At 48.3% G+C, this 20030-nt stretch overlaps 1 protein-coding gene across 2 annotated transcripts in view; it reads left to right on the forward strand.

The window, feature by feature from the left end:
- Positions 1-20030, forward strand: part of LOC146859197 (dehydrogenase/reductase SDR family member 4-like) — an 89944-nt gene that overhangs the window by 55288 nt on the left and 14626 nt on the right. For both annotated transcript variants that reach the window (XM_085649876.1, XM_085649875.1), the window contains one exon: positions 18787-18857. In XM_085649876.1, coding sequence (XP_085506002.1) covers positions 18787-18857 — 71 coding nt within the window. The remainder of the gene's footprint in view (positions 1-18786; positions 18858-20030) is intronic.

The raw sequence follows: 20030 nt of genomic DNA on the forward strand, positions 1-20030 counted from the left end.
CCTCTGCTTCGCTGCAAACTCCTGCGGAGTCCCTGTGGTGTCGCAGTAGGTCGCCGGGGCTCAGGTCGCACCCCGAGCCCCTCTCGGACCTCAGGACAGGCGGCGGCCTTGGCCGAGGTGATGCCGCCATGGCGCCGGCGGCTGCTGTCCCAGGCTGCGCCGCAGGGGTCGCTGGAGGGCCCTTCTCGCCCGAGCCCCTCTCAGTCCTCGGGATAGGTGGCGACCTTGTCCGAGGTGACGCCGCTACGACACCGGCAACTACGGGCCCTGGCGGCGCAACAGGGGTCGGCGGAGGGCCCATCTCGCCCTGTCACGAGTCGAGGCTGGCAGGGGTCTCCTCGTCCCTCCCCGGGCCCTTCTCGTCCCTCCACGCAGACGGCTGCTTTGTCGGAGGTCAGGTCAGCGCCCTTTGCCACCCTAGCTCCGATCCAGCTCCGGTCTCCTGTGCCATGTGCTGTGTCGCGGTCGCCCCGGCATCTCCTCCAGCGCCCGTCGGCGACAGTGTCCTGCCTCAGGTTGCGGACTCTTCAGTGCCAGACCGATGTCGGGTCGAGGACTCGTCTTCGGACGCCTCCTCTTCTCCAGAGGTTCGGCGGTTGCTGGTGTCACACTCGCCGGAGACGGGCCGCCGTGTCGTGGCTTTTTCCCTGACGTCGCCTAGAGGCGGCTCCTCGCTGTCTCCACGACCGCGGTCTTAGCCGCAGGAGCCGCAAGTCCCCCACTTTTCGGTCCCTCTTCCTTCCTTTCGGCCTTGGCCATTCCTTCCTCCGGTTGGCTTGGGGGATGGCCGCCTCAGCTTGCAGCCGTCCCCTAACGAGGAGCTGCTTTCCCCTCCGCTGGGCCTTATGGAGGCGGGTGCGGCTTTCGCCCGCGCTGTTTCCACGGCTGTGGGAATTTTGCACGTGGGTGATCCAGCTACCCATTTTCCCACAGATCATCTTCTGGAGGTTCTCCTTCAGGGCTCTGATGGTAGGGAACTGTTGCTTCCCTTCGAGGGTTCACTCCACTCTTCTCTCTTGGGGACTTGGTGCCGTCCCGCCACTGGGGACCCGGTACCCCAGCACCTTCTGCACTGCCACCTTCTGCACCACCACCTTCCGGCACCGTGTGATACGGTGTGCCTTTCTCTTCACTCTTCGACCAGAGGCCCCCCTTTGCTGTCTGCCTTTCCTGCTTTGCCGCTGCTGTTGTCTCCCCCTTCACGGGAGGCCCGCTGGCTGGACTCTTGGGGGCGCAATATGTTTGCCTCCACCAGTGCGGCTCTGCGGGCCCTTAACACACAGTGTGTTTTGGCTAGGGCTACTTCTTGCTTGTGGGACTCGGTGGAGTCCCTTATGTCTGCCGCTTCTCAGGAGGGTGCTTGTGTGGATTTGAAACATCACATCTTGGATGGTTGGGAGTGGGCGGCGTTTATCCTTTGCTCCGCTCTGGACATCTCGGAGGTGTTGGGTCGTACCATGGTTTCTTCGGTTGCCCTTCGTCGCCATGCCTGGCTTCGGGACAGTGTGTTCCCGGAGAATGTTCGAGATCGGCTGGTGGACCTTCTCTGCGATGGTTCTCTTTTGTTCCATGCCCCTGTGGACTCAGCCATCCAGAGGTTCTTGGCAGGGCTTCATCCTCCTCCTCCTCCCCCTACCCCCCTCCTTCTTCTCCTCCTCAGTGACCTGCGTGTTGCTCTGGTTCTTGGAGCTGTTCTTCCGTTGGGGCGGGCCGCCCCGGTTGTCTGGCTGAGATTGTGGTTCTGTTGGCTGCTGGCCAGCACTTTTTGACTGAGGGTTTTTCCATTGGGTTTTTTACACCCTGCTGGGCCTGAGATTGGGCCTTCTGCGTTTCCCCTCTGGCTGCTTGATAGGCCTCTTGCGGTTTTTTTTGCCGCAGGTCTTTTTTTTGTCCTCTGCTGTGGAAGTTTCTTCCTAAGAGGTTCCCATGTCTTGGGATATGACATGCCCCATGTGGGGCAGTGTTGGCTGTTATATAACCCTGGTATGTGCTGGGGAGTTGTTGTCGCCTGTGGGCTTCTGCTCTTCGTGGCGTTATGGTATGTTGCCGATGCAACCTTCTTCTTCGCCTTTTTGCTTTGAGTGTTCGTTCTGTGGTGTCCTTGGCACCTGGAGGAGCTTGCCAGTGCCGCCCTCTTGTTCTTTCTGCACCGTTGTGCTCTTTTTGCGGCTTTAGTGGGACTGTCATCCTGCCTTCTCCGCTGCTTCCAGTGGGCTTTGCTCTTGGCTTACCTCTTTTCCCTGTCGGGGGGATGGTCCCTGACTTCTGGACACTCTTGCGGGCACAGTAGTCCCTGCGGGGTGTTGGATGATTCTTCCTGGGTGACCTTGAGTTCCCCTTTTCTGCTTCCGCCTGCTTCTTGCCGCCAGCGCCATCCTGTCTGGGGTTGCCTTTGCTCTGCCTCTTCTCCTTGGAGTTTCTAGGTTGCTTTTCTTCTTCGGCGCCCTCCTGTCTGGGATTGCCTTTGCTCTTCCTCTCTCCTTGGAGTCTCTAGGTTGCTCATCTCCTTCGGTGCTCCTTTCCTTGCCTTGGTCGGAGGTTTTGTTGCCTCACGTGGGCGTGGGGTGTTTGGCCTCTTTGCGCCTTGCCTTTTTTCCTCTGCTGAGTGAGGACTGGCTATCTTCTTCACTTCATTTCCCCTTGCCTGGGGGACGGGGCTCCTCATCCTGTTTTGGACTCGGCCCCCGGGCGGTCCTCTGTCCTGCCCCGGTGGGTGGGGTCCTCTCGCAGACCCTCCTTCCCCTGGGTATGGCTAGGGTATTTATTCTGCGTGAAGGAATCTGCGGCTAGTAGTCTCTATCAGATGTACGAGTTACTTACCTTCGGTAACAATGTATCTGGTAGAGACGATTCTAGCCGCAGATTCCTTCACGGCCCACCCTTCCTCCCCGTTTTGCGAAGGCTTGTGATTTGGTCTTTTGCACTCGCTTCCCTGTGGGTGGCTGTGTCTTCTATGAGTACATTCTTTCCCTCTTTCTGTCGGGCTGTCCCTCCCACCCCCTTTTCCTCCACGTTGTCACATGGGAGGATAGGTTTGTTGGTATTTCTGGCTCTTTGCGACCCTTGAGGTTAGGGTCTTTTGGCTGTGCCTCTGCCCTTGTTCCTGATGGGGGTTATCACACTCTGTGATGGGGATGTCTTGTAGTTTTGTCATTCCCTGTGTGTTCCCGACTGGTTCCCCTTCCTTGTCTTTGGTTGGGGTTGTAGTCCTGTTGCTTGTTATCGTGACGTTTTTACATATGTCCCTTGTCTCTGAGGGGAGGGTGGGGAGGCTGTCTCTGTACTGGCAGGTTTGCTGCCCTGTTCTTTATTCTTTCCCTGCCTTTGGGTACTGCAGTGCCGGGTGCTGCTATTTTATGGTGTTGTTCCTCGACATTTCCTTTTTCTGCTCTTTCGCACACTGTTCCTATACTCTCACAGTTTTGTCTGCTGACTCCGCGTTGTGGCGTGGAACAGTTCTCTGAAGAAAACTGACATAGGTGCACCGGGGTGGGACTTATGTGACCTCGCTGACGCCACGTGCGCGGACGACGCCTGGGCGGAGTCGCGTGATGCCAGCGCGCAGGGATCTTGGGCAAAAAGTTTTCCGGTTCCGGTCTCACGCCTGGGGATAATTCTACGTGAAGGAATGTGCGGCTAGAATCGTCTCTACCAGATACATCGGTACCGAAGGTAACTCGTACTATAATTACTATGGTACTCACACTCCTATCAATGAATTTTCTTCACAGTGATACACTACCCTAAATACATTATATACATAGTGAAATTGTCAACAGTCTTTAAAGTGATTGAGGATTCTTTCTTTTTCCTTGTGTATTTAAATATCTGAAGTGGAACAAATATAGGTTATACTCTTTAAAAGTTTATTTAGAAGTGTGTCTTCAAACTATTTAAGTCTGTTTCCAAAGTGCAAACAAGTCTCTTAGAATACTTCTCTTTTTTGGCTTGACTTCTAAAACACGCTTCCAAACAGAAAACGATTTCCAAGGTGTTTACAAGGTCAGGCAACAAGGTTCTGCCTTATACAAAGAAGTATTTTGATTGCCTAGGAAAGACACTCAACCACAAGGAATCTATTGCTATATAAATTCAAGATATTCGCTACTATTGAACAACATTGTGAGAGTTAATGGATTCATGAGAAATGTAGTTTGTGTTGCACTGCCCATTCATTTAGTGTCCTCCAGAGACCCAAAGCCTTCTACCAAGTGGCTGTGACGTTCTAGAAGCTCTGCAGATGTTTCCAAGGCCTACATGCAATTGTGCCATTCTTGCTAAACTGGGGTTCTCATTTCCAAAATCATTTTGCCTGGGAGAACAATGCTGTATTCACAAGGCTCCCTCTTGAGCATAGGTGAACATCTCCAGGGACTGATGTTCTAGTGAATGGCGAATGTGCAGTTTGCCCAGCAGTTTGTGCAAAAATTGAATAGATCCAACAAGTCTGAGATGATTTAGATATTTTGACCACCTACCAGGAAGCATCAAGAAATTGTTGTTGTTTTTTTACTTAACGAAAAATGAAAAGTACTGTCTTCTAATTGATCTGTATGATGTCATGTCCTATGTTTGCTCCTTTTTGCATGTACAGTACTCCATGTGAATTGTGGCAAATGTTACCTGGCCACTTTTGCAGTAGTCTGTTGGCGCACCAACACCTCAAAAAAAACATCTGTTATGCACAAATAATTTGTGACAATGAAATCTTGTGAATTTGACAATCTTACTTGTAAGAAGTCCTTCTTTGCCGACATCCCTGGCCTTGTTTTGTAAATTACCTTACACTGCCATACTGCAAGAAGAAGGTGATTCTAAAGACATCCAATTTTTTTTAATTCTAACAGTGCTTAATAATTCTGTAAGTTTGGAAATGACCCTTCTTTTGTTTCAAGCTAGATATCGCACTTCCTTGGCTGAGGAAACCTTACACAATCTGGATGTTTTCATACTTCTGAAAATGACTTGGGATGACCAAGTTCTTTAGGAGCTTCACGCATTTTGCAGTTATGATGAATCACCCCAAGCAATAGAAAGGGGTAAGCCACCGTCACAGGTGGATTGCCTCTTATATTTTGAAATCTTATGAAGTTTGAGAGTTTAAGCTGAGATTTCTTACTCACTTGTTCAGAGCCAAGTCGATATCTCTAAGAGGAGTCATTTTAATAAAGATCCGACGTAAACACTGGCCTAACCTATGTTATAATATTCTTACCAGATAAATTGCCTGTACTACTACAATGGATAGATTGTATGCTGTAAGAATTGGCAGGCATATGAATACACAAAGTAAATCACTAACAAAAGAATTCAATTATACATAAATCTTAAAAGTACTTTTATTTTTAATAAATGTAAAAGAGAGCAGAAATGTTCATACACAAATGCAAAATGAGAAAAGAGTCACATCTAGCAATAAAGTATAAAGTACGTAAAGCATAAAAAATATAAAGATATGAGAGAAAAAACACAGACTGTGCAGACAACACAACCAGTTAAGTAAATATACTTTATTCGAATTCAAAATTCATGAAGTCATAAAAGCAGCAGGTTCATTACAAAGGCAAGTATAAAAATTTTAAAATACATACAAAGTTACTCTAAAAATTGATTAAACTTTTCCTTTTCCTTATAATACTTTTTAAAAAACCCAGCATGATTGACACACTATATTCATCGTTTAGAGAAACTAAAAACAATAAGGCTGGGCGACATTGTCTCCATGAACCATGTTTTTTTTAAAATGGCTTAATCCATCTTGATCTTTCGAACGAATAAAATTTACAAAAACAGATTACGTGCAAAGTGGATTGAGTGGACAAATTTTCGCACGGGCAGTTACAGAGATTTCTAGCCCAGTCATTTGCTGTGGGAAAAGTAACTAGTCGAAAGAAAACATCAAACCTAAGTCTAGTTAGTAAGTATCGGTCAAAACCCTCTTGACACCAAATTAGATAAGGCTGGATGGAATAGGAGACTAGTGTAAGTTGATGTCGCTGTACAAGTATCTTGTTTAATTCTACACCAAGTCTAAGTGATTCTACATGATGCCAACACAACTCCTTCAAGGCCTTGCCAGTAATCCTAGACATTAGCTCAGTTAAAACTACAACAATTCAGAAGGATGTTTATTTTGATAGATTCATAATTTCGGCCCCATCAAAGCAATCCACCCACTGAGCCAGATTCGAGATAAAGTATGTGTACTCTCAGTCAGATGTTCCTCAAAACCTCAGAATTCCCATTGTTATGGACGTTCAAATTATTCAATCTGACATCATCAAACCATCTAAAGAATATCAATATTATATACTTGTGGAAAACTGGAACCATCATTATACTATCATTGAACTTGCACGGTTTGATCAATATTAAAACAACCAGATCAGTGAAGTCACCAGGTGTCACCTCTGTGAATCAAGAATGCTAATCTGTTTGAAATTAAAGAAGCCAACATTTTAAGAGAAACTAACATGAGAAACTTTTACTACAATGTCCACAGGAGAGGGATGAGAGGCAACAGCATGCACCTATTGCATGCTTATATCCACTAATCACAGTCCTTGCAGAAAGCATAACAACATATAACTTTTCATGATAAGGTATCAAGTATGTGATATATCTGATTTCAGTCCCTACAAGTATAAGCCTAAGGAAATACGGGACACACCATAAACATCACTAACAATCAGCAATCACAATATCATTAACAGTCACAAGTCATAACTAATAACCATAGACTCACCTTATACCTTTGTATGACACCTTATCTTTCAAATACAGGTTTTAATATCTACAATTTATAACGGGGGACATGGGCAATCAGGCCAGCCTACATTTTAAACATATGAAGAAGAGCAAAATAAACCAGCAGTCGTCAGAAAATATACACTAATCAACACCCTCGGGTGTTGTGAAATGTGTCTTCTCACATTCAAAGAAAGAATTATTATGAGGTCATCTTCTACTAAAGCCAGGCTAAGTGTATGCACCTGTGCATAAACATATCAACCACTAGGCACTGATCCAAACATGTGTTCGACTCTACCAAAATGGTGCTTAAACTGTACGCTCAATTTGGTGTAGTTGTTCATAAAGGACGAAAAGCAAACTATCAAGTATTTTGCCAACAAAGGCTGATATATAGACCGATATGAACGAATTGAAAAGTGTTTCACAAAGGTTTCTGCAGCGGGTTGACTGCCCTCTAGCCATTAAAGACAGGTGAGCCAGAAGGAATTCATGTGATCACAGTAAAATAAACAGCAAAGATGGTCCTTATGTGTCAGGCAACAAAAGCAGGTCATAACAAAACATAATGGTAAGCTCCTCAAAATCATAAAGTAGTGCAGTGCAGCGTATAAACCAACATATCGGATAAAGAAAGTGAGCAATTATTAATAAATTATAGGCAAAAAATGAAAATGAAGAAACACAGTGGGCAGGGCAGAAAACAGTCTGTCAGAAAATTATATTGCAGTGCCATCCATACCATTGCTGAGTTAAAACCTTGATTAACAATACGATGCTTTGGGTTCCACTGATTTTCTCTCCAAGTAAGAATTTGGTCAATATTAGTGCTTCTTTTGATTAATTCACAAAGTTAGAAACAATCCTCATCATCTCAAATTCACCATAACTGTGTGTAACAAAATAGTTAACCAACTGGGCATGCTGAACCTCAATCAATCAATCAAAGGCTTGTAAAGCGCTGCCACTCACCCGTAAGGTTCTCAAGGCGCGGGGTGGTGGGCGGAATGAGCTGCAGGTCCGTCGAGGCGTTGTGGTTCAGTTGAAGAGCCAGGTCTTGAGGTACTTCCTGAATTGAGGCAGTGATGGTGATTGTCTGAGGTGAGAGGCAGGGTGTTCTAGGTCTACGCTGCGAGGTAGGAGAAGGATCTTCGCTAGCACGGGAGTGTGGCGCCTAATTCTCAACTGCTTTTATCATTTTCACCATCCACTGCCTGCACCAGCCCACGCCCACGCGAAATGATCCCGGTGGCAAGCGCGGCCACCTTCTAGCCGGCGGCCGCAGTGAGTGCGAGCCCTTGGCAGTATCGCGGAGGCGGCCTGATTAGACCAGGTGCAGCCTGCGACCCCGCCTCAAGTGCCCCGCTTGCCTCCTCTCCGCTTTGCTCCTCGCCACCCACTGACCAGAGCAGCTTCACTGTCGCCGTGGAGCAGAGTTAGTCTTGCTACCATTTCTGCATCACCATCACAAAAGCCTTAGCGGCTGGAGAAGGTGCCTGCTCGGCTCGGCTCTCTTAGCTCGCCACAGAAATTGATGCCCGGGTGAGCTCCTTAGGAAGAAGGGTTTTGAGGGGGGTTGAGGAGGTCCCAGTAGTCTCCCTTGCTCGCCCTCCGTCCGCTCCTCCTAGGGACCAGGGAGTCACGGTGTCGGAGCCGGCCTCGTTAGTCTGGGACACTCTGATCAGCGTGAGTCAATCCGTGGCCCTTTCGACCTCCCACTGGCCTTTAAATCTCCCGGCCTCTATTTCCAACAGGCCTAACTCGGCCCTGTCGGACTGCTCTCAGGCCTGTCTCCAGCAGTCCTTTCAACTATTTTAAAATTGTAAAACAGCACACCGCTGTCCTTTAGTCACTCTTAGCATCTTAGTGTACACCAGCAGGAAGACTGAAGGTACCCCTAATCAGTAAAATCTCCTAACGATGAGATCTGGGAGAATTAGGAAAGCTCCAATAAAACCGTCTAAAAAAAAGCTTAAAGACGAAGGATGCCCACGTGTCCTCGGTCATAGCAGCAATGGCCCTAACTCAACCAGCAACACCAGCAATATCACAATCGGGCCTAGACTCAGGACACGAGCTCCAACTTTGGCAGTCCTCGACCCAATTTCGTTCTTCCCAAGGCTCCTCCACGCACCAAACTACATGGGGCACAGTTGCGCACCAGGAAGGTTCGATTCATGAAGAGCCACCATCGGGACATTCAGCAACCGCAACCTCCTAATTAAATAAGGTGTCATTGAGGGACTATTTCAGGAACTCAGCAGAAGCTCCAAAGCCAAGATCTAGCACCTCTGACACATCCCCGGCCTCCTCTTCAAACACTCCAGCCTGAGTCCCGCACCAAATACTGGTTCAACCTATGATTCACGCTGCCGCCAGTGGGTCAGGCAGCTTGTTGTCATCAGGTCCCTCAGCAACTGTCGCATTTCTCTCTAAAGAAGTCCCCGATACTCTTTGCTCGCTTCAGGCCTCTGGTTAGTTACCTTCCGACTCACTAGTCGCTCACCCTTCCTCAGCACTGGCTTCTCCCCCAACTTCCATCTCAGCTCAGAATCCAAGCCAGTTTTCTCCCATAATACTCAAGTCCCCAATCCCAATGGATCATTTCATAGGGAGCACCAAAGTTCTGAGTCCACAACTTATGATCCTGGCTAGCACCCATTCAAGTAATCCTAAAATGTCACCCCCCCGCATGCGCAGCAAATACATTTAACCAATGCCACCAAAAGGATAACTCGGCTGGGGCACATGATAGTGAAAACCACACTTCCCTAGACAGGTCTTTCTTCACCAACGAACCTCAAAGGTCCACCGTTCAGGAAATACTCCCACCCCCTGATTTAAATTACCTTTGGTCACAGCTACTTCAAACCCTCCACACTACGGCGTCAGCACTGACTTACCATTCAGGTAAAATGGACCTGCAGGTGGACCTCTTAAACACTCTCGCGGTGTACACTGCCGGGATAGACCAAAAACTGGAGGCACTTAATTTATTGATAACAAAAGCACAATCTCAAGTCCAACTCGTTCAATCTGTATGCTGCTGTTCTCCCATCATTGACTCTCTATCTTCACTGCCCCAATTTCTTTCGGCAGTATTATCAGAAATCAAGAAGTTACCATCATCGGGGCTCCCCAATCCTTTATCCCAGGTACTCAGTCCGGACGAGGCCGAGGGGCCAGTGCCCGCATCTGCGCAAACCCGAGCCCCCTGCCAGCTAATCCAAGGCACCAGCAGATTCTAATGCATTCTCTGAAGCACCACCTCTCCATCATAATACCCATCGGCTATCGAAACGGGAAGAAAAAAGACTGTGGAAAAGCCAGAACAGGCACACAGCGGAAACTAAAAATACTATTAGCAGTTATTTTTTAAAGAACAACCTAGAGACATCACAGGGCTTGCCCATAATGCCTGGAGCCAATACCAGTTTGCAATCAGCAGCGCAACCTTCCACGCCCCAAAAAGAATCTTCAAAATTGAACAGCTCACCAATAGCGGAGTCGCCCCAAGCTTTAAGGCTCCCTCTGCATCCATCTACTCAGTCACACACATGTAGTAGAGTGGTGTAGGGACATCTCACTCTAAAAGTGACAGTCACTTCACCTCTAATAGCAATGAGAGCACTGTAAATATTAAATGCACTACTACTGATTGGAGCAACTGTGTTGCTAACCATTAATGCTTTGACATTAATTGCATTTAATGCCTGCATTATTCATGGAATTAAATTTCTGTTTTTTTAATCATATTGAGGCTCCAAGCGGTGAATGCTTTTTCCATTGTATGTGTTTTTACAAAAAATACTACCACAACCACAACCACAACCACTTCTAGAGCATATTGTGCCACGCCGTTGGAGGTCCCGGTCGAGAGGGAGGTAGCGGGATCGGTCGCGCAGCCATCACCACCACTCCTTGTCGAAGTCTTCGGGTAAGTTGAAGCACAAGAAGAAGGCGAAGAAGCACCGTCGCTCCCTGTCCGTCGGCTGACGCAACATAGGAAGTGGAAGGTAGTTGTCCGGCTCTGCCCGCTGAGCCTCTTGGGTCGACTCCCTTCCCGGGAGCCAGAGTGACCCCTGCCCAACCGAAGCCCTCCATTCCATCCTTGGGCAGCCCGACTCCGCCTGTGCGCCTTTGGGCACCGCTGACTCGGCTGGGGTCTCTAAGCCTTCGATGCCTGTGGCTTAGGCTCTGGCGCCGTAGGGCCCGCAGGGATTGGCGCCGGTCAACCTCGTGACACGTCCTCCGGTGCAGAATCCAGTGGCGACACCTCTGCCCCCTCCGACGCAGGTTGTGTCCCCAGCCGAAGTCGACCCCAGCCTGCCCCTAGATGTGGACACGGAGCCGGACCGATGTCGACCAAAATCGGTACCGGCGCCGACCGGTACTTTTGTACCACTGTTCTCCCTTGATGTTCTCTATTGCCCTGAGTGGCTACCAGAGGAGGGTGAGGAGGACTTTGACGGGTCTGTGGACCCTTTGGCAGGACCAGTTAGAGGAACCGGACTGGAGAGAGGAGTTGAGTGAGGCCAGTGGTTTGGACACCTCCCCAGATCTTGACATGCTATCTCCCCCTACCGTGGCTACGGAGGAGGGTGCATCTTACGCAGTGGTGTTGCGTAGGACGGCTGAGGCCTTAAACCTTGAGCTTCCTCCAGTAGCAGTCAGGACTAACCTCCTGACCAAGGTGCTTCAGCCGGCAACAGCCTCTTTGGAGCCACTGCTGCCTTTCAGTGAGGCCCTTACAGACATCCTTTTGGGTCCAAGCCCATCACAGGGGCTCCTGTGGACAGGATGATTGCCTGAGGGCACCGACCGGCCCCGGCCGACCCCATTTTCCTCTCCAAACACCCCACCCCTGAGAGCTTGGTGGTCCAAGCCTCAACCTCCAAGGGCGCATTCCCTACCACACCACCTGATAGGGAATCCAAGAAGCTGGACCATCTTGGGAAGAAAATGTTTTCTTCCTCCAGCTTAGGACTGCAGTTGGCGAACACTGCATGTCTCTTGGGCTGTTACTCCCACTCTCTGTGGAACACGGCTACGCAGGTGCTGCCGCAGTGCCCGGAGGAGGCCCTGCGCCGTGCTCTCCCGTGCAGTGGATGAAGTGAGAGAAGCAGCAAAGTTCGCTATCTGATTTGGGCTGGACCCCGCCGACTCGCTATGCAGGTCGATTTTCAACGTCTGTAGCCCTTAGATGCTACACCTGGCTGAGGTCCACTGGCTTTTCGGGTGAGGTCCTAGCTACACTTTTGGACATGCCCTTTGATGGCCATCGCCTGTCCGGCGACAAAACAGACAACACGCTTGAGCGCTTCAAGTATTCCATGGCTACGGCAAGATCCTTGGGCCTCGCTTGCACCTCTCGCCCGTGCAATCTGCTTTTCGCCCTTTCGTGGCTACCGAAGGGGTGTCCCACCATGTTCCACCCAGAGCCACAGGCCTGCGCAAGCTGTCCAGCCTCTGCGCGGCTGGGGACATGGGACCCACCGTTATGGGTCTGTGGGCCAGCGGGTGGGCCAGTCCACTTGCGCCCCCTCTGCAGCAGCCTCCAAGCCCTCCTAGCCCGAACTTGCAGGGCCACCAATCGCCAGTGGGCCGCAGGATTCGCCACCACCTCCCCCACTGGCTCAACATCACATCGGACAGGTTCCTGCCCCAGAAGTAGGTTGCGGTTGTTATTCCTACTACTTTCTGGTGCACAAGAAGGTCAAGGGCCTTTGTTCTATCTTGGATCTCAGGAACATCAACCGCTTCCTTCAGAAGGAGAAGTTCAAAATGTTGACACTGGCTCAGGTCCTGTCTGCCTTTGACCCTGGAGATCGGGTGGTAGCGTTGGACTTGCAGGATGCTTATTTTCACATCACCGTCCTGCTGGCCCATCGGCATTACCTACGGTTCATGGTAGGCCACGAGTACTTTCAGTTTACTGTGCTCCCCTTTGGACTTACCAGCGCCACTCGGGTGTTCACAAAGGTGATGGCGGTAGTTGCAGCTCATCTACGCAGATCAGGGGTTCCAGTCTTCCCCTTTCTAGATGACTGGCTGTTGAAGACAGGTCTGCCCCAGGCTGTTGTCTCTCACCTTCAGACTACGGCTGACCTCCTGCATTTGCTTGGGTTCACCATCAAAGTGCCAAAGTCACACCCGATTCCCGCTTAGAAGCTCCTTTTCATCGGAGTGGTTCTGGACACAGGGCAGTTTTGAACTTATCCTCCCGAGCAGCGAGTCTGGGATATTCGGGTTATGATTCTGATCTTTTAGCCTTTATCCTGAGTTTCAGTCAGAATGACCCTGAGGCTACTGGGCCTCATGGCTTTCTGCATCCTGCTGGTGGACTATGCCAGGTGGCATATGCAGGCTCTGAAGTGGGACCTGAAGTTCCAGTGGGCACAGCATCAGGTAAATCTTTCCGATTGCGTCCAGATCTCGGAGGGCACTGCACATCCATTGTAGTGGTCGCTAACAATACAGGATCCCTCTCCATTCCTCAACTAGAGTTCACAGTGGTGACAAATGTATCACTTCTGGGTTGGGGCGGCCACCTGGGAGAGTCGGAGATCAGAGGCCTCTGGTCTCCAGCGGAGTCCGGGCTCCACATCAACTTTCTGGAGCTTCGGGCGATCCATCTTGCACTGAAGGCACTCCTTTCTTCTGTCAAAGGGAGGGTAGTGCAGGTGTTCACAGACAACACCACCGCCATGTGATACTGCAACAAACGGGGCGGGTGGGGTCGTGGACCCTATGTCAGGCGGCACTTCGTCTCTGGAAGTGGCTGGAACATCAGAGCATGTCCCTGGTGGTTTAACACCTGGCAGGTTGTCTGAACGCCAGGGTAGACTAACTCAGCCGCCGGTGCATGATGGGTCACGAATGGCGTCTTTACTTGGAGGTGGTGCAAGGGCTCTTTCAGCGTTGGGAAGAGCCTTGGTTAGATCTATTCGCCGCCGAAGAGAACGCGCAATGTTAGCAGTTCTGCACATTGGAATTTCCGAGGTGGCACTTGCTCAGAGATGCTTTTCGTCGCAAGTGGAGTTGCGGTCTTCTATACGCCTTTCCGCCTATACCACTTCTACCCAGACTGCTGAAGAAGATCAAGCGAGACCGGGCCTAAGTCATTCTTGTGGCCCTGGGCTGGGCTCGAATAGTATGGTATCCTGAGCTCTTACACATGGACATCGATCCTCCGATCAGACTGCCCCTTCAGGAGGATCTCCTGTCGCAGCAGCAGGGGACAGTCCTCCACCCGAACCTGTCCAGCCTCCACCTCCTTGCGTTGAGATTCAGTGGCGACAGCTGACAGCTTTCAACCTTCCTCCCGAAGTCTGTAACGTTATCTTGGCAGCCAGGCGTCCCTCCACCAAAACAGTATACACCTGTAGATGGAACAAATTTGTGGCATGGTGCGCTGGGCATCTGCTCTGGGCACTCTTAAAGGCTATCTTTCGGCCATTTCGGCCTTTCTTCGGCTTCCTGATCAGCCTTCTCTTTTCAAGTCCCCTGTTGTAAATCTTTTCTTAAGGGCATTACTCATCTTTTTCCTCCTGTTCCCTTCGTAATGCCTCAAAGAGACTTGAACCTGGTTTTGACCTACCTTATGTGCGCTCCTTTCGAGCCGCTACATAACTGTCCTCTCAGACTTCTCACTTGAAATGACTGCCTTTCTGGCCCCCATCACCTCTGCTCGCAGGGTGAGTGAGCTTCAGGCTCTTTCTTCAAAACCTCCTTTTCTGGCTGTTCATACGGACAAAGTTGTCCTTTGCACTAGGCTTTCTTTCCTTCCCAAAGTGGTTACCTCTTTCCACATAGGATAGACCATCACTTTGCCCACCGTCTGGATCCAAAACGTAAGCTTTCATTCTATCTGGATCGTACAAAGCAATGCCGGGTGGATGATCAGCTCTTTGTTGGCTATGTCGGCGCCGAGAAAGGTCAGGCCGTGGAAAAACAAACCATCTCACAATGGGTCATTCTTTGCATCAAAATCTGTTATTCCTTAGCGAAAAAGGAACCTCCAGGAGGGTTGCATGCCCAGTCCACCAGGGCAACAGCCGATACTACTGCTTTGGGACGTGAAGTCCCCCTTCATGACATCTGCCAGGCAGCTACATGGGCTTCATTGCACACGTTTACCAAACACTACTGCCTGGACAGCCAAGTCCAGAGAGACGGCTTCTTTGGCCATTCTGTTCTCCAGGACTTTCTGGTGTGAACTTGTTTTGCAGACCCACCTCTGGGGTTTGTATTCCAATGTGAGGAATCCATAACTAATTGTCTCTTTCAGATGAACAAGTTACTTACCTTCAGTAACAATATATCTGTAAGAGACATAGATTAGTTATGGATTCTTCACCGCCCCATCCATCCTCCCCGTTCTAATTTCTAGGGTAAGGGACTTCACTCAGAGCCCTAGTTTTGTGCACCAGTGGTCAGTGTCTTGCATGGCTCTGCGCTTCTTGTGTGCAATGTTGTTTAAAGAACTGACATCAGCGCGCAGGGGCGGTGTCTAAGTAGATACCGTGACGTCATTGCGACGACCACGACGCCAACAACGAACGCGGAGTCGACCAACGCCACCTACCTACGTGCAGGGGTACTGCTGAACACAAATTTGCCGTATCCAGTCTGACGCCTGGGGGGTAATTCTAAGGTGAGGAATCCATAACTAATCTACGTTTAGGTAAGTAACTTGTTCCTTAATTTACAAACAATTTAATTTTTTGAGACATTTGATGCTTTACTTTATTTTATTTTCTAAAAGGTGAAGCAATACAATAGACTCTGCCATATTACTATTTCTTTTTAGCTCCTAAAGCATGTTTTTTGTTTTGTTGGTGCATACAAGTGCTTCAATTAAGATGAAGAATCGTCCATACTAGATTCCATTTGCTGAACTAGCACTGCTCCAAAGAATCAAGATAAGGATACCAACTTTATTTTAAGGCATTTATTGTAGCACTGGCAAGACTTAAGGGTATCAGAGCGCTTTACAGGCAAAAACACAGACAAAGAACAATAGTCAAGGTCGAGTTAGGGAGCAAAGGTTATATACTAAAGACTCAGTGGGGGTCAATAGTTTGTGGAGGCGAAAACAGGATATGAGCAGAAAATAATCCAGTGGTTGGCTAGTTGCTTGAGTCCGCCGGCTTGAAGTTTTGGTTGAGGTAAAGATCCTTTCATTTTCTTTTGAAGCACATGAAGGGGGGGGGGGGAGGGGGGGGGTGGTCCTTAGATGCACTGGGAGTGAATTCCAGATTTTAGGTGCATTTCCCGAAAAGAAGTGTGTGAGGGCTTTTTGCTTGTGTTCTTTTGGAGGGATGAGAAGCAAAGTGTTGGTGCTTCTAAGATTTCTTGTCTGGCCCTGCCTTTGAGAGTTTAGACCCAAGGGAAGCAGGTTTCCCAGTGTAGAGGATTTTGTGGGTGAGGCAGGCCACTTTATAGCAGCAACGGGTTTGATTGGGAGACATTTTAGATGTTTCAGGGAGGATGGGTGCTATCTTTTCGCTCTGGTGACCATCCTTGCTGCTGTATTTAGTGTGGCTCTTGGGAGGGGTGGGTTCGATTTAGTATAGCAATCTTTGGAAGCAGTACCATCTTGGATAGTTCCACAGGGCTTATTATGGAGAGGGGTAACTGTGTCCAGAAAGCTAGACACCCTGACTGCTGTGATTGCTCTACCCAAATTCCCTTGGACACCATATTCTGGATCTCTGTACATAATTGTCCTTTTTCTAGAGTTGGCCCTGCATTATGCCTTAGTTAATGATATGTGTTCACCCTTCAGTGAGTGGAAACACCCAGGCCCTCCCAAACCTACCAAATTCATATAGCATCTACATCCCTCGTGTTTGCACATCGCTCATGTCAAGCAGCATGTCATCTGCATATAGTGATATGGCTCGAGGAAACACATTAATAAGAATCTGACGTTTCTCCCTTGTCCAGAGGCTGCATGGCCATGGCAAAGGTCAGAGGGCAAAGAGGGCAGCTCCTTTTCGTGCCTTGCCTCACATACGAAGAGTCCAATATCACTCGCCCTGTTCTGATATGTGCTGTGGGGTTGATGTACAATAACTTTATCCATTTTACCCTTTTACACCGAACCCCATATTTTGTAGTACTTTCAGAAGGTACTCGCCTTCTACAGTGCCAAAGGCCTTCTGCATATTTACGGAGGCTGCCACTGGCCATTAAATCTTGGGGCATATGTTGCTAATGACGTGGAATTTACTGTGGGCGTTAAGAATAGTATTTCTGCCCGGTATTAAGCCAAACCAAGCCCTAAATACAGAGTTGTCGATCATTGAGGTTCGTAGCTGTCAAGTGGGGATTTTGGAGTCCTGTTGTCCTTTTTGTAGTGTTCACAGTAGCGGATTGTTTTTGGACATTGCCTTACTCAAGAATTCAACCCCAAGTGTTTCCCTGCCAAGTTGAGTTGTCGCTAAAATCGTATCTAACCGGGTATGTAGAGTGTGGGACAGGGAACAGTAGGAGCACTCCTTGCTTACCGGGTATGCATCTCTCCATATGTCCACAAGTGCTTATCCTCCAGACCAGTCAGACAGTTTCTCTGATAGTTTTCTTACTGGTGCCCTTTGGGAGTTGGAGTTGAGTTCACTATGCCTCAACATTCATAACACAATGTAAGTCACCTCCGAGTATGTATGGACCCTGTGGGTGTTTGCCAATCTGTGTGGCGAACAGATCTAGAAATTCAGCTTGAGCAGTGTTCGGTGAGTATAGCCCAATTAAATGAAGTGTCCTTTCCTCCATTTGCCCACATACGGAAACATATCGGTCCTACTTGTCTATGTGTTGATCTTCCTCCAAATAGTGAACCCCCAGGCATATCCATATAACAACTCTGATGTACACTGAGTATGATGTATTCTAGAGTTGTACTCTCAATCTTTTTATATTTTTTTTGTTTCAAACTTTCTTAGCCAGTGAGTTGAGTCTCTTGTAGGATTGCCATGTGTACGCCCATGCGTTTTAAGTAGGCGTGTATTGTGTTTGTGCTCTGTGTAGCTCCACATAAAAAATTTGATGTGGGCCGTACATAGACCTCAGTCATAATTGGATGTATCCCTCAGAAAGGATGCAGTTTTTCGTATGGTAATTGTTCACCGCTTATTTCATGAAGCCTGGTCTGGCATATGCTGTCTTTGCAACCACCACCAATACCAGTACCACCACCACCAATACTACCACCAATACCAAAACCGCCAATACCACCACCACCAGTACCACCACCAACAATACCACCACCTCGGTGCCTCTCGATCACTAGTAATAGCAGGGGCACTGTACTAGGCCGGACCTGCAGCTGAGACCACCCCCCCTCCCTACCTCCCTCCCTCCATGCCTGCCATAAAGCACAGTCCGCCCTGCACCAGGAGGTGAAGCCAGGGCCCTACTAAAGCTGGATTGTGTTTTATTAGGCCAAAGATAGCCATGACATTACGCAATGCCACACTGCACACTCAATTCACGGAGAGGGGAGGAGATAGCCCCCCTTCCGCTCTTCCTCCTGAGCCGCGACCGTGTAATCACAGAGCGAAAGGTGTTGGAGAACTTTGTTAGTGTTTAAAGTTCGGATCTAATGTAACTCTCACTTCACACTTTGTGTCTGTTTAATTTACAACACTTACACATCTTCTTCACTGCTCTATTTATCACTACTTTGAAGACGTCGCAGGCCTGTCTCTTTCTCTGATAGGTCTCCTTGATTGTGACTAGAAGAGTGTTGAACATAGCAGTAAGATTCATTTCATTGTGAAGTTGGGTATCCTAGGTTCAACTTTCCCTTTCCTATCACATTCCATCTTCTTTGATTGTGGATGTCCACAAACCATATTTGGAAAGGGATTTTAGGTGGATGTACAGCTGTCCACAGGATTGGACATCATTTGTTTTTACAGTTTTTTGTAACTTCAAGGTATTGCCCCTTATCTCAAAACTATGTACTGCATAGCTCTTTATCATTGCGAAATGAATATAACTTTCATGGAAATATTTTTTTTCTTTCAGATTCTGGATATAAATGTAAAGGCCACGTTCCTGTTGGTGAAACTTGTAGCCCCTCACATGCAAAAACGAGGGTAAGGTCCTTAACTTTGAATGTGGTACTTGTGCACTCTTATTTAGTCATGATTATTTTCCTGGTACTAGACTGCAAGATGTTATGTCTTGAGAGTACCAACACGTTGTAAGGCAGAAGGAGCAGAGGGAGCAAAGGTAGGGACACAGGAGAGTACAGACAGTTTATATCAAGTGACAGGGCTGGCCTAGAGTTTAGTAGGCACTACGCCAGTTTTCCCAACTGGTTCTTCTGTAGAAGGGCTGTTGAAGCCTACAAAGGAAAACATTATCTTGTCTTCAGGCAGTCCAGTTAAAAATAGGAGTGAAGTACTAAATATAAAAGGGGAAGTGAATGCTTCTACTAAATCTACATGCCATGCAATAACCAATAGAGTGATATTTTAGAAGTAAAAGTCAGTAAAAATGTGTCAGAGTGTAGGGTAAGCAGATCAACAATGAGCACCAAGCTGCCAGAGAGAGCATCTGGATCTGATTAATGGTGCTGAGAGCTGCAGCAAATAAACCTATGCTCCTGAGAGCCCAAGCAAATGATGGACTAGTTTCTGGTGCCTGATATCCAAAATGATGGCTGCTTCTGTTAGAGCAAAGGGGCAAAAACTTTTAATGCATGATTTAGATGTAACACTTAATGGATCATTTAGCTGTTGGTAGGCAGTCTGCGAAGCCCAAAATGGTTTTCTGTACCCAGTGGCAGACTGAGCACTTTGGAAAAAAATAAAAAATTATATAAATGGAGACAGGGTATTGTTTTTACATGCCAATCATCAACAGTATTAACTGCATTCCATTTGGATACAGAAATCGGTATCTTTAAACTTACAGTACAGTACCGGCTCCAGGCGTTCACAATACTTATTGTCACACAGCAATAGCAGTGAGGGATAATTAGCCCATTAGGCCATGGTAGTCCACAAGTTCTTCAAGTTTTTTACACCAGTCAATGCCACTCTTCCAAGCCTCCAGAGGGTGCACTGTCATAGCTGTCCAGTGGAGGGCTATGTCCGGTTTGCAATTAGGGTGCCTATCCCCACCAGCATCCTATCCCCACTGGGCCCACCCATGTCTTCCATAATACCCAAGAGAGTAATTCGGGGTTCCAAAATGATGGCAGTTCCTGTTACTGATGAGAGAGTCCTCCTGAGAGTTTCCCGGTTGGTTTGTATGTTAAGACA

Source organism: Triturus cristatus, chromosome 3_2 (assembly GCF_964204655.1).
Source record: "Triturus cristatus chromosome 3_2, aTriCri1.1, whole genome shotgun sequence".
Taxonomy (NCBI): domain Eukaryota; kingdom Metazoa; phylum Chordata; class Amphibia; order Caudata; family Salamandridae; genus Triturus; species Triturus cristatus.